Raw genomic sequence first — 12,560 nt, 5'->3', positions numbered from 1 at the left:
CTTCGGCAGTTTCTCAGACTCTGTTTTGATGACCTTGATTTGGTTAACTGTACCTCAAAATTTATTATTTAATGAAGAAAATGTGTCTTTTTAAATGTATTTTTCTTAAAGCTAATGTTATTTCTTTCCAAAAGGGCAAGACTGGGGAGTTAAATCAGCTTTTAAATGCAGTTAAGTCAATGCAGGAGAAGACAGTTAAGTTTCAACAGGAGAGAGATCAGGTCATGTTGGCCCTGAAACAGAAACAAATGGAAAACAGTGCTTTACAGAATGAGGTATGCTTTTACTTTAAAGAAATTGATTCAAGCAATAAGTTTAATAATTGTTGAGAAAACTAAAATGATTTATTAAAATTAATTTCTCTCTTAGGTGATTTTTTCCCTCAGTCTTCCTCCAGTATGCTATTGTAGGATTTTGACCTCCCAGAGTATAAATTATTTCAGTTTTCAAAAGTGAAAACCATGGTATATCTTGGGTATAAAAAAAATTTCCCATTGATGCAACCACTGTGGAAAACATTATGTAGGTTCCTCAAAAAATTAAACATATAATCCAGTAGTCCATTACTGAGTATTTACCACCCAAAAATGAAAACACTAATTCAGAAAGGTGTATGCACCCTTATATTTACTGCAGCATTATTTATAATACCTAAAATAGGGAAGCAACCTAAGTGTCCATTGATAGATGAATGGATAAAGAAGTGGTGTATAATTGGAATATGACTCAGCCATAAAAAGGAATGAGATCTTGCTATTTGCAACAACATGGATGGACCTGGAGGGTGTATTATGCTAAGTGAAGTAAGTCAGACAGAGAAGGGAAAATACCATATGATTTCACTTATGTGGAATCTAAAAAAAAAACAGTGAAACAGAGACAGAATCATAAACATGAGGAATGAACTGGTGGTTGCTGGAGGGGAGGGGTTTAGGGAGGATGAGCAAAATAGGTCAAGGGGATTAAGAGGTACAAATTTCTAGTTATAAATAAGTCACAGGGATGAAAAATACATCATAGGGAATATAGTCAGTAATACTGTAATAATGTATGATGACAGATGGTAAGTACACTTACCGTGGTGGGCAGAACATAACATAAAGAGTTGTTGAATCACTGTGTTGTATACTTGAAACTAGTAAAACATTGTTTGTCAAATAATACTTCAGTTAAAAAGAAATTCTCACCCATAACGTATGAAAACATGAGATTTTTACTGAAAAAGCGGTCTGTCATAAAGAGCCTTGTACGTGGTACAATTCTATTTTCCATCATAGCCACAGGGAATGAGCTCTTACAAAATAAAACTTCCAGATGAATAGGTTGATTTTCGGAGACTTTTTTCCTAATACAAATGCATCTTGCAGTATGAGAAATTAGTATATAATTAATATACTTCAGTAGTGGGCAAAAGATTTGATAACAAAGTGGCTTGTAGAGGGGAAAGGGGAACATTTTATAGAAGAAAAATAAAGAGGTGTCCTCTGCCTAGGTTCAACATTTACGCGACAAAGAATTACGCTTAAACCAGGAGCTAGAGAGATTGCGTAACCATCTTTTAGAATCAGAGGATTCTTACACCCGCGAAGCTTTGGCTGCAGAAGATAGAGAGGCCAAACTGAGAAAGAAAGTCACAGTATTGGAGGAAAAGCTAGTTTCATCTTCTAATGCAATGGAAAATGCAAGGTAACTTTTCCCTGTTTTTAGCACTCACGTTAGCTAAACACTTCTTGAGTGTCAGAATCATCAGTATGCATTTTTCCTGGCTTACCTCATTTTACTCTTATGATCCATTGTCGCCATATGACAGATGAAGATACTGAGGGTAAAGAGGTTTAGTAAGCTGCCCAAGACTCAGAGAATATGTGTGGGTTTCACATTCAGGTCTGTAACTCTTGACCAGATCTGGCATTCAAACAGCTCTCTCTGAATTTTTTTTTCTTTTTTCCTTTTTTAAAAAATAATTTTTTAAATTAATTAATTTGTCTATTTATTATCATAAGTGTACTAGCTCTCTCTGAATCTTAACTATCACCCTAGATGATTGCCTCTCATTGTTTTAAGAGTTTAGACTTAAATTCTGACTGATTTTCTTTTTTATTTTCCTGATGGATTTTAATTAGCTTTGTCACGCTCCCAAAGAACTGATGAGACTTCTGTGATTTTATTCTTGATCAGATGATCTGAGGTTGAATAAAGTTTGGATATTAAAAGGGAGAGAGTAAAGGAAGTAGCAAGGTGAAGATACAAGTCAGTATGAATTAATTCTTGGTTTGTCGGAACTTCAGTTACTAGGTCCCTACTTACATATTTTTATTTTATTTTATCTTTACTGGAATACTGGTTTATTATAAAAGGCTTTAACTCAGGAACAGCCAGATGGAGGAGATCTGTAGGGCAAGGCATGGGGTAGGGGTGCAGAGCTTCCAGCTCCCTCCCAGCAAGTAGCTCTCCCCACATCTCCCAGTGCTCACCAGCCCGGAAGCTTTTCAAACCCTCTTTGTGAAGTTTTATGGAGGCTTCATTCCAGAGGCATGCTTGATTCCCTGCTTATATATTTTAAAATTTTATTTCTCTCAATAAAATGTATTTTCTTGGAGTGCCAGGGTCCTGGGATCGAGCTCCACATCAGGCCCCCTGCTCAGCAGGGAGCCTGCTTCTCCCTCTCCCTCCCCCACTCCCTCTGCTTGTGCTCTCTCTCTCTCTCTCTCAAAAAAAAATTTAAAAAATCTTTTAAAAATAATGTATTTTCTTATTTTTTTCCCTTTTTATTATAAAAACTTATTTTGCACTTCAGGAAAATTACATAAGTCAAAAAGAACAGTCCCACCCAGAGATAATCCTTTTTTGTGCCTTTGCATGTTCCTTATATATGTATGTATGTATTATATGTGTGGTTTTTTTTTTTTTAATTTATTCGACAGAGATAGAGACAGCCAGCGAGAGAGGGAACACAAGCAGGGGAGTGGGAGAGGGAGAAGCAGGCTCATAGCGGAGGAGCCTGATGTGGGGCTCGATCCCATAACGCTGGGATCACACCCTGAGCCGAAGGCAGACGCTTAACCACTGTGCCACCCAGGCGCCCCTATATGTGTTTTTAAGTGGGCCCCAAGGCAGGGCTTGAACTCATGACCCTGAGATCAAGACCTGAACTGAGATCAAGAGTTGGTTGCTCAACCAACTGAGCCACCCAAGCGCCCTGTATTATATGTATTTTTTAAAAGCAAAATTAAGGTCATACTGTTGATACTGTTTTGTAGTCTGCTTCCGTACTTAATGAGCATCAGCACATGTTAAACCATGTTTCTGCATTATCATTTTGTGGCTACATAGTATACCATTATGTGGATTTTCCATAACTTCTTTAATCCAGTCATGTATAATTGGACATTAGAAGTGTTTCAACTTTTCAAAATTACTAAAAATGCTGTCATGATATCCCAAGATAGGTATTTTTGTGTTGATGACAAATTATTTCCTTAGCTTTAATTTTCAGAAATGGCAGCTCTGACAAAGGGCATTTTTAAAACTTTTGAGATGTACTTCCAAATTATCTTCCAGAAAAATCATGTCCATGTATATTTCCATTAGTGGTATGTACATTTTTCTGTTTTTCACTGTGTATGGTGCTGAGGGAGCTGTAAGGACATAGTAGACATTACCTCAGTCTGCAAAGAGATTATAGGCTGGTGGAGACCCTATTTCTGAGGTGAACTCCCCCTGCTTTGCAGGGCATATTATTGTACCTTCAGTCTCAGAAAGAAGACTTGTTTAAAATGAATGGTCATTTGTGTATGCGTTTCACATTGGCAGAAATGCCACAACGTTCTCAGGCTATAAAATTAGATAATCTTTCCTTTGAATTTTTGGTTTCTTATTTTCTCTAGTCAAAATAGTTTCTGGGCTCTTTGCACCCTCATTAGCCTTATTTCGCACTCTCACCTACATCCAGCCAGACTGTCTTACTCAGTCCTTTAGCTAGAGCTGCATTTTCCTATTTATTCTGCTTTTTCTTTTCTTTTTTAAGATTTATTTATTTATTAGAGAGAGCACGCGGGGGTGTACGTGTGAGCAGCGGGGCGGGGGTGGGTGGCAGAGGGAGAGAGAAAATCTACAGCGATCTCCCCACAGAGCCCAATGTGGGACTTGATCTCATGACCCTGAGATCATGACCTGAGCCAAAATCAAGAGGTGGATGCTTAACCGACTTGAACCACCGAGGCACCCCATCTTCTACCTTTTCGTTTCATATCCTTCTGCCTTGAGTGGGCCTGATTCCTAACAGTTTTTTTGTTAGTCCCACCTTCTTCAAATAGCATTTCCTTTGTAAAGAATGCTTTAGTTAGCATCCCACTGCTCAAATTCAAAACCAAACCCTGGTGTGATGTTTTTCTTTTGAACCTGTATAATGCTTTGTTTGAGTCTTTGATAGCGCACTTATATTTTAGTTTAGGGTATAGAAGGAATTGTTGATGCATCTTGTATCTTTTCCCATCCAGTGAAATATAAGGTCACTGGGAGTGGGCTTGATGCCATTTATTTATTCATTCATTCATACATTTAAAGATTTTATTCATTATTTGACAGAGTGAGCACAAGCAGGGGGAGTGGCAGACAGAGGAAAAAGAAGTAGGCTCCCCATGGAGCAGGGAGCCCGACACCATCATGACCTCAGCCGAAGGCAGACACTTAACTGAATGAGCCACCCAGGCACCCCAATGCCATTTATTTTGTACCCTTCCCACAGCGTATATTCTTACACATAGTTAATAGATGTTCAGTAAGGGGCGCCTGGGTGGCACAGTGGTTAAGCGTCTGCCTTCGGCTCAGGGCGTGATCCCGGCGTTATGGGATCGAGCCCCACATCAGGCTCTTCCTCTATGAGCCTGCTTCTTCCTCTCCCACTCCCCCTGCTTGTGTTCCCTCTCTCGCTGGCTCTATCTCTGTCGAATAAAGAAATTAAAAAAAAATCTTAAAAAAAAAAAAATAGATGTTCAGTAATATTTTTGAACTTTTTTTTTTTTTAAAGATTTTTTAATTTCTTTATTCAACAGAGATAGAGACAGCCAGCGAGAGAGGGAACACAAGCAGGGGGAGTGGGAGAGGAAGAAGCAGGCTCGTAGAGGAAGAGCCTGATGTGGGGCTCGATCCCATAACGCCGGGATCACGCCCTGAGCCAGGCAGACGCTTAACCGCTGTGCCACCCAGGCCGCCCCTATTTTTGAACTTTTTAAAAAAAGGATTTTATTTATTTGTCAGGAGAGAGAGAGAGCACAAGCAGGGGGAGAGGCAGGCAGAAGAAGAAGCAGGTTCCCCGCTGAGCAGGGAGCCCAATGTGGGACTTGACCCCAGGATCCTGGGATCATGACCTGAGCCGAAGGCAGACGCTTAACCGAGTACGCCACCCGGGCGTCCCAAATGTTCAGTAATATTTTTGAATGAGTGACTCAGATCTACAAACCAGATTATAGTGTCTTGAGCCCTTAATTAACTGTAGTAATACCTTGTGTTTATTAACTTTTTGAGTGACATCATAGCTCATTTCATCCTTGCAGTCACCCATGTTCAGTGACATACTAACCAGCAAGGTTGCATAAAATCCACAAACATTTGAGGGCAGAGTTGTCTCCTGATTATCAATTTACTTCTCTTCCCACAAGATGGTGCTATTGGGTAAAGTTTCCTCAAAGTTTGCTGTGCTTAGTGGGCTTTAATGGACTGCTCTTGGATAAGACTTTATTAACTGCATATTAAAAACCCAGAAAAAGCTATTTCAATATTTTGTTTGTAAGCATTGTACATTAAGGAAGTGCATCAATGATATAATCCTGGGTAAATGAATCTCTAAGGGATCTCTGATTTATTATTTGGGGCAGATGTAGGGGTTATTGTATTTAATGTAAAGGGAAAGAAAAATGATCATGAAAGATAATTAGTAATTAGAGCATTTTGTCAGTGGGCTAGCCTTTGGAAAGTTGTGAGTTCACCATAGTTACAAGTGTCAAAATCCAAGGAGGTTTTGGAATAACCCATTGCTTATTGGGTTGGAAGCTGGACAAAATGATTTCCAAGGTCCTTGCAATTTACATTTTTATGATAAATTAAATCTTAGCATTTTAGCCTGGAAACATGAATGTTGCAGGATGTAAATTTTTATTATACTAACATTTCTTGTTTAGTTCAGCTTTTAATCTTTAAAATGACTGCCATTTGTTCAAAGTCACTTTCTCAAGAAGAATGAATTAACAAAACAGGGAGAACAAAGATCAGAGGAACTCAAGTTTCTTTGAAATGTAACTTGAATTTAATGCAGTGAAATGTAAGGAAGGTCAAATTCATAGACACAGAAGGTAGAATGGTGGTTGCTGGGGGAGGGGGAGTTATTGCTTAATGGATGTGGAGCTCCCCCTTGGGAGGATGAAGTTCTGGAGATGGACTGTGGTGATGGTTGTACAACACTGTGAGTGTTATGTATATATTTCCACACACACACCCAGAAACCGTAGGGGAGAGGTTTCATCTTGTTAAAGTAATAGAAACAGTTTGACTTTTATTCTTTTTCTTTTTGGGTGGGGAGGGGCAGAGTGAGAGCATCTTAAGCAGGCTCCACGGTTAGCACAGAGCCTGACGTGGGGCTCGATCTCACAACCCTGAAATTATGACCTTGAGCCGAAATCAGAAGTCGGATGCTTAACCGACTGAGCCACCCAGGCACCCTGACTTTTATTCTTTTTTTTTTTTTTTTTTTTAAAGATTTTATTTATTTATTCGACAGAGATAGAGACAGCCAGTGAGAGAGGGAACACAAGCAGGGGGAGTGGGAGAGGAAGAAGCAGGCTCATAGCGGAAGAGCCTGATGTGGGGCTCGATCCCATAACGCCGGGATCACGCCCTGAGTCGAAGGCAGACGCTTAACCGCTGTGCCACCCAGGCGCCCCCCTGACTTTTATTCTTTTTGTTGGAAGCCATCAGGCCAATTTGCAGGTAGAGTCGCTGCAGGAGCAGTTGAATGTGGTCTCCAAACAAAGGGATGAAACCGCACTGCAGCTTTCTGTCTCTCGGGAACAAGTAAAGCAGTATGCTCTGTCACTCTCCAACCTCCAGATGGTGCTAGAGCACTTCCAGCAAGGTGAGTTGTATGGTCAGCTTGGATTAGTGAAGAAAAATTGGTGTAGTTATTGGGAATTCTGGCTTATTTCGGTGCTATTTTGAAATAGGCAGGGGGAAATCTTCGAAAGATTACGCACTTGTAGGAAGAAAAGATAAGTAGCCATCAACAAGTTAATGTACACTCCTTTTATAGTTAAGACTAGAGAATGTGATATATAGGAATTATTAAAGATATGTTTTAGTATCATATGACCAATGAAGGTGAGAATTGGGGAAGGATAAGGATAACATTGGAAGGATGATCATGTGATAAAGAGGGGAACATGTAGAAGCAATACTTAGGTTTTGAGATTTAGGTTAGAGGTTGAATCTACTTCAGAGAGTTAATCATCAGTAATTACTCTACTTTGAAATATTGATTGACTTGTTCTTAGCTGTTCATATACCTTGAGGTAACTACATTTTCTAGTCCAGGTAGAAAATATTTTCCTGGAGCCACAGTAACGATGACCAGAGAGCAGTATTACTCTGATAACCAAGTATGCTTTTTCACATCTGCCTCCCATCCTCACATTTACCTCCTTTAGATCATTCATTTTACCCATCTGTTTGTTTATTCGTACATTCAGTAATGATTGGCAGTGAATTGACTGCAAGGAAGGGACAGGTGATTACAGGATATGAGGGTCATGAAGTAGCAGGGTTTCAATTTTGTACCTAAGCAAAACTTTGAATTTGTACAGATGCTGACCTTCAGGTTTACTCATGGTTGAAATCTTGAATTTTAAAATAAAAATTCTCAAGGATCGTTGTACATAATACTTACTAGAACGGACAGGTGTCCATTGGTGTCCAATGGACAGGTATGGCCGTAGGGAAGGCTTTGCTGAAGAGGAAGTACTTTAGTGGAGTTCTGAAGGGAGGGAAGAGTTTGCATGATGAACAAGGTGGAAAAGGATTTAGGAAGAGGAAACTAATCTCTTTAATTCTAGCTCACATGATCTAAGGTGCATATAATTTTCTTGCTGAGAGATTTGAACTGTTTCTGTTGAATTTTTAAAATTTCAAGTGGTTTGAAATTCTGATTTTATCACAAAATTGCAGAATACTAATGTAACTTTGTTTTCCCTTTAGAGGAAAAAGCTATGTATTCTGCTGAACTAGAAAAGCACAAACAGCTTGTTGCTGAATGGAAGAAAAAGGCAGAAAATCTGGAAGGAAAACTGATGTCATTACAGGTTGGTCGAAGTAATTTTCTCTTGTAAATATTATTATTTATGAACAATTACTTTTAGAATCTTTATCTTGGAATAATTTCCTAAACAATTAATTTTAGTAAATACTGTTTGGTTACTTATTACCCTATTCTGGGATGTAATGGTGAACAGGATATTCAGGACTTTCCCCCTGTGGCTTATAGTTTAAACACAACAAATATGAGACAATTTTAATTCTTTAGCACAGCAGGGTATTTTAGGGGCCACTTAAAAAATTAATTTACACTTGTAACTAATTTTTTCTTTTCAACAAGATATATTTGACACTCTCACATGGATTAAAATAATGTATATTATGGGCGCCTGGGTGGCACAGCGGTTAAGCGTCTGCCTTCGGCTCAGGGCGTGATCCCGGCGTTATGGGATCGAGCCCCCACATCAGGCTCCTCTGCTATGAGCCTGCTTCTTCCTCTCCCACTCCCCCTGCTTGTGTTCCCTCTCTCGCTGGCTGTCTCTATCTCTGTCAAGTAAATAAATAAAATCTTTAAAAAAAAAAATGTATATTATCCTTTAGATCTTTTGCAGCATAATCCTTTAAAATATCTTTCTTTGGGGCGCCTGGGTGGCACANATGGGCGCCTGGGTGGCACAGCGGTTAAGCGTCTGCCTTCGGCTCAGGGCGTGATCCCGGCGTTATGGGATCGAGCCCCACATCAGGCTCCTCTGCTATGAGCCTGCTTCTTCCTCCCACTCCCCCTGCTTGTGCTCCCTCTCTCACTGGCTGTCTCTATCTCTGTCAAATAAATAAATAAAATCTTTAAAAAAAAAATATCTTTCTTTGTTGTCATATGTCTTATGTAGAAAAATTATATATAAAATATAAATAAAATGAATCCCCATGAAGAGATATGACATGAAAGTGACTTGCTCTTAGAATTTAGGATGAACTTCTCTAAGTTATAAGTAGATTTTGTCGATACTAGATGGAAAGTAATAAAATTTGTTTACCTGTTGTTAGTGGTGACTATGCTGTTCAACCCTGTTAATATTCCTAATAAAAGAAGACATATTTCCTTTAAAGTTTTGAAATTTTTATTAGTGGCTGTAAAACAGTATTTAGATAATACATTTAAAATAAAAGATAAGCAGTATAGCAGGTATCCTCATGTTTGCCCCACCCAGTGTAACAAGAAGAATGTCATCTTTGGAAGTCCTGATGTGCTGTATCTCATCCCCTTCTTTTTTTTTTTTTTTTTTTTTTTAAAGATTTTATTTATCTGAGAGAGAGGGAGAGAGAGAGATCATGAGTAAGGGGGAGGGGCAGAGGGAGAAGCAGACTTCCCACTGAGCAGGGAGCCCGATGTAGGGCTCCATTCCAGGACCTGGAGATTGTGACCTGAGCCGAAAGCCGACACTTAACCCTTCAAGCCATCTAGGCGCCCTCTCATCCCCTTCTTATCACTTCATAGAAAACCAGGAATCCAGAATGTTAAATTTATCACTCCTTGTTTTTCTTTATGGTTTTATCACATATATTTGCATCTCTAAACAATACATTGTATAGTTTTGCATAATTGTGAACTCTTATGTAGATGTAAATTCAATAATCCTCCTGAAACTTGCTTTTTTCACTTAGTATGTTCATGAGTTTTAGCTGTGTTACTGTGCATAACTTATTATTTCCACCCTATTTATTGCATGAATGTATAATTTATTTACCCATTTTACTGTTAAAAGACCTTGTCATTATCTGCTATATAAACAATGTGGTTCTGAACTTCCTTGTTTACATCTCCTGGTGCACATGTATGAGAGTTTCTTCCAGGCATGTATCTTGACCGGAATTGCTGAGTCCTGAGATATATATGGGCAATTTCAACTTCATTCAATGATGGCAAGTTGTTTTATAGCAGTAGTGCTAATGTATTCCTACCAGTGGTGCATAAGAGTTCTTGGTCTGCATCCTTGGCAATACTTGGCATTATTAGAATTTTTAAAGTTTTTGCCAGTGTAGTGAGAAGGGCTGTCTTCTTATGGTTTAATTTGCATTTGTCTGACTGCTAACAGATCAAGCATCGTTTAACATATTTATTGACCATTTATGCTTACTTTCTGGTCAGCTCATTAATATGTTTGAAAAGATATTTTATCCAGCACTTTTAGTTATTTCCAGTGGGTCCAGAGTATGTTGTCTGTCATACTGTTAGAAGTCCAGATCTTCTTTTTAAACTAACTTTATTTTTAATTTAAAATATAATATATACTTAAAAAACAAACCAGAAAAAAAAACTAAGAGGGAATTAGTGACAATAAAAGCTGAAGTTGGTGAAATAAAACCCAAACAAATGGTGGAAAGAATAATGAAGTCTTAATGTTAATTTTAGAAAAAGTCTTAGTGTAGTTTTGAGACTTAATAATTTCTTTTTTTAAGATTTTATTTATTGATTTGGCTGAGAGAGAAAGAGCACAGTAGGCAGAGCAAGAGGGAGAAGCAGGCTCCCCGCTGAGCATAGAGCCCTATATGGGACTCGATCTCAGGACCCTGGGATCATGACCAGAGCCAAAGGCAGACGCTTAACCAACTGAGCCACTCAGGTGCCCCTGAGATTTAATAATCTCTTAAATAGAAATGCTGTGAGGTTAAAAAAATTATTTGAAGATTTATTTAAATTTCCTTTATACTAAATTTAGTTTTGTAGATTTTGAATATCAAATTTTTTATTTAAAATTTGTTTCAGTCCCTCTGTGTATCAGTTAGGGTTCAGCCTGAGAAGCAGAACCAGTAGGGAGGGAGTGTTGTGTGTATACACACACACACACACACACACACATAATTGATATATATGACATATACAGATATACATCTATGAGATTTATTATAAGGAATTGGCAATGTGGTTGTGGGAGTTGATAGTCAAAATGGCAAGATCCCATCACAGGCCTGGGCCAAAGCTGTTCTCCACAGATGGTCAAGAAAGAAAATCACAAGCAGGATATACAGCTCTGTGAGAGGGGCTGAAGTTGCAGTCCAGCAGGAATTTTTTCTCTTTTTGGGGAAGGCTCATCCTTGCTCTCAAGGACTTTTAACTAGCTTGGTCAGGCCTACCCGCATTATTCATGGCTTCCTTAGATTCAGCTGATGAGGGGTTTTGATTACATTTGCAAAGTACCTTCACAGCTACATCTAGATTATGGTTGATTGAGTGACTGGGGGTTGTAGCCTATCTAAGATGACACATCAAAAACACTGTCACTTTGGGGCGCCTGGGTGGCACAGCGGTTAAGCGTCTGCCTTCGGCTCAGGGTGTGATCCCGGCGTTATGGGATCGAGGCCCCACGTCAGGCTCCTCTGCTATGAGCCTGCTTCTTCCTCCCACTCCCCCTGCTTGTGTTCCCTCTCTCTCTGGCTGTCTCTATCTCTGTCGAATGAATAAATAAAATCTTTAAAAAAACAACAACAACAACTCTGTCACTTTGATTCAAGTTGGTAAAATTTGACCTAAAATTTACATGGGTGAATACTCTAAAATAGACAAGAAAATTGTGTGAAAGAACAACAATGAGGAACAGGTTGCTACTAAATATCAAAATAGAGCCATTAATCAACAGCATATCGACTAGATTAGTTGAACAGAAGGAGAATCCAGAAATAGAGCCTAGGTTATATTTGAGAATCTAAAACCAAACCCTAAACTAATTTCAGTGTAATGGAAAAAGGATAGATTATCTAATAAATGATGTTGCCACAGCTGGCTGTCTATATGGAAGAAAATAAAATTGGATCCCTATCTTATACCATATGCAAAAATAAATTCCATTTGTATTTATTAAAGCTCAAGATTCTCACCTGGGAGTGGTGTTGGAAATCTGGGGCTATTTTTGCTTGTATCAGTGACTGGATCTAGTGGGGGGGGGCCAGGAATGCCAAAATCACACCCATTGAGAAACACTATTTGAAAGATGTAAATGTTCAAAACAAAACAAAAAACCTTGCCAGGAAATCTGGAAGAGTACGTGTGGAATCTAGGAGCAAGGAGGAGCCTAACCAAGGCTAAACTCAAGAAGTTGTGAGAGCAGAGGAGGACATGTTTGTATACAATTTAACAGCTTTTGCATGACAAAAGGTATCGTTTAGGCAATGGACACATGGCAGATCTGGCAAATAATACTTGTTGCACTGGTGACAAAGGGTTCATGTCTGCTCTACAAGGTGTGCTCAGAAACAGACAAGAG

At 38.8% G+C, this 12,560-nt stretch overlaps 1 protein-coding gene across 3 annotated transcripts in view; it reads left to right on the top strand.

Moving 5' to 3' along the window:
- The window catches only part of TRIP11 (thyroid hormone receptor interactor 11), a 67,319-nt gene that overhangs the window by 32,300 nt on the left and 22,459 nt on the right, over positions 1–12,560 (top strand). For 2 of the 3 annotated variants that reach the window (XM_019809649.2, XM_034641972.1), the window contains exons 12-15: positions 135–275; positions 1,493–1,686; positions 6,966–7,129; positions 8,245–8,348. In XM_019809649.2, the coding sequence (XP_019665208.1) occupies positions 135–275; positions 1,493–1,686; positions 6,966–7,129; positions 8,245–8,348 (603 nt within the window). Of the gene's footprint in view, positions 1–134; positions 276–1,492; positions 1,687–6,965; positions 7,130–8,244; positions 8,349–12,560 lie in introns of those variants that run through there. The other variant, XR_004620067.1, reaches the window with a different exon arrangement.

The sequence above is a fragment of the Ailuropoda melanoleuca genome, chromosome 14 (genome assembly GCF_002007445.2).
Source record: "Ailuropoda melanoleuca isolate Jingjing chromosome 14, ASM200744v2, whole genome shotgun sequence".
Classification (NCBI taxonomy): domain Eukaryota; kingdom Metazoa; phylum Chordata; class Mammalia; order Carnivora; family Ursidae; genus Ailuropoda; species Ailuropoda melanoleuca.
The sequence above is the reverse complement of the archived record's forward strand: the minus strand, read 5'-3'. Positions and strand labels throughout refer to the sequence as shown.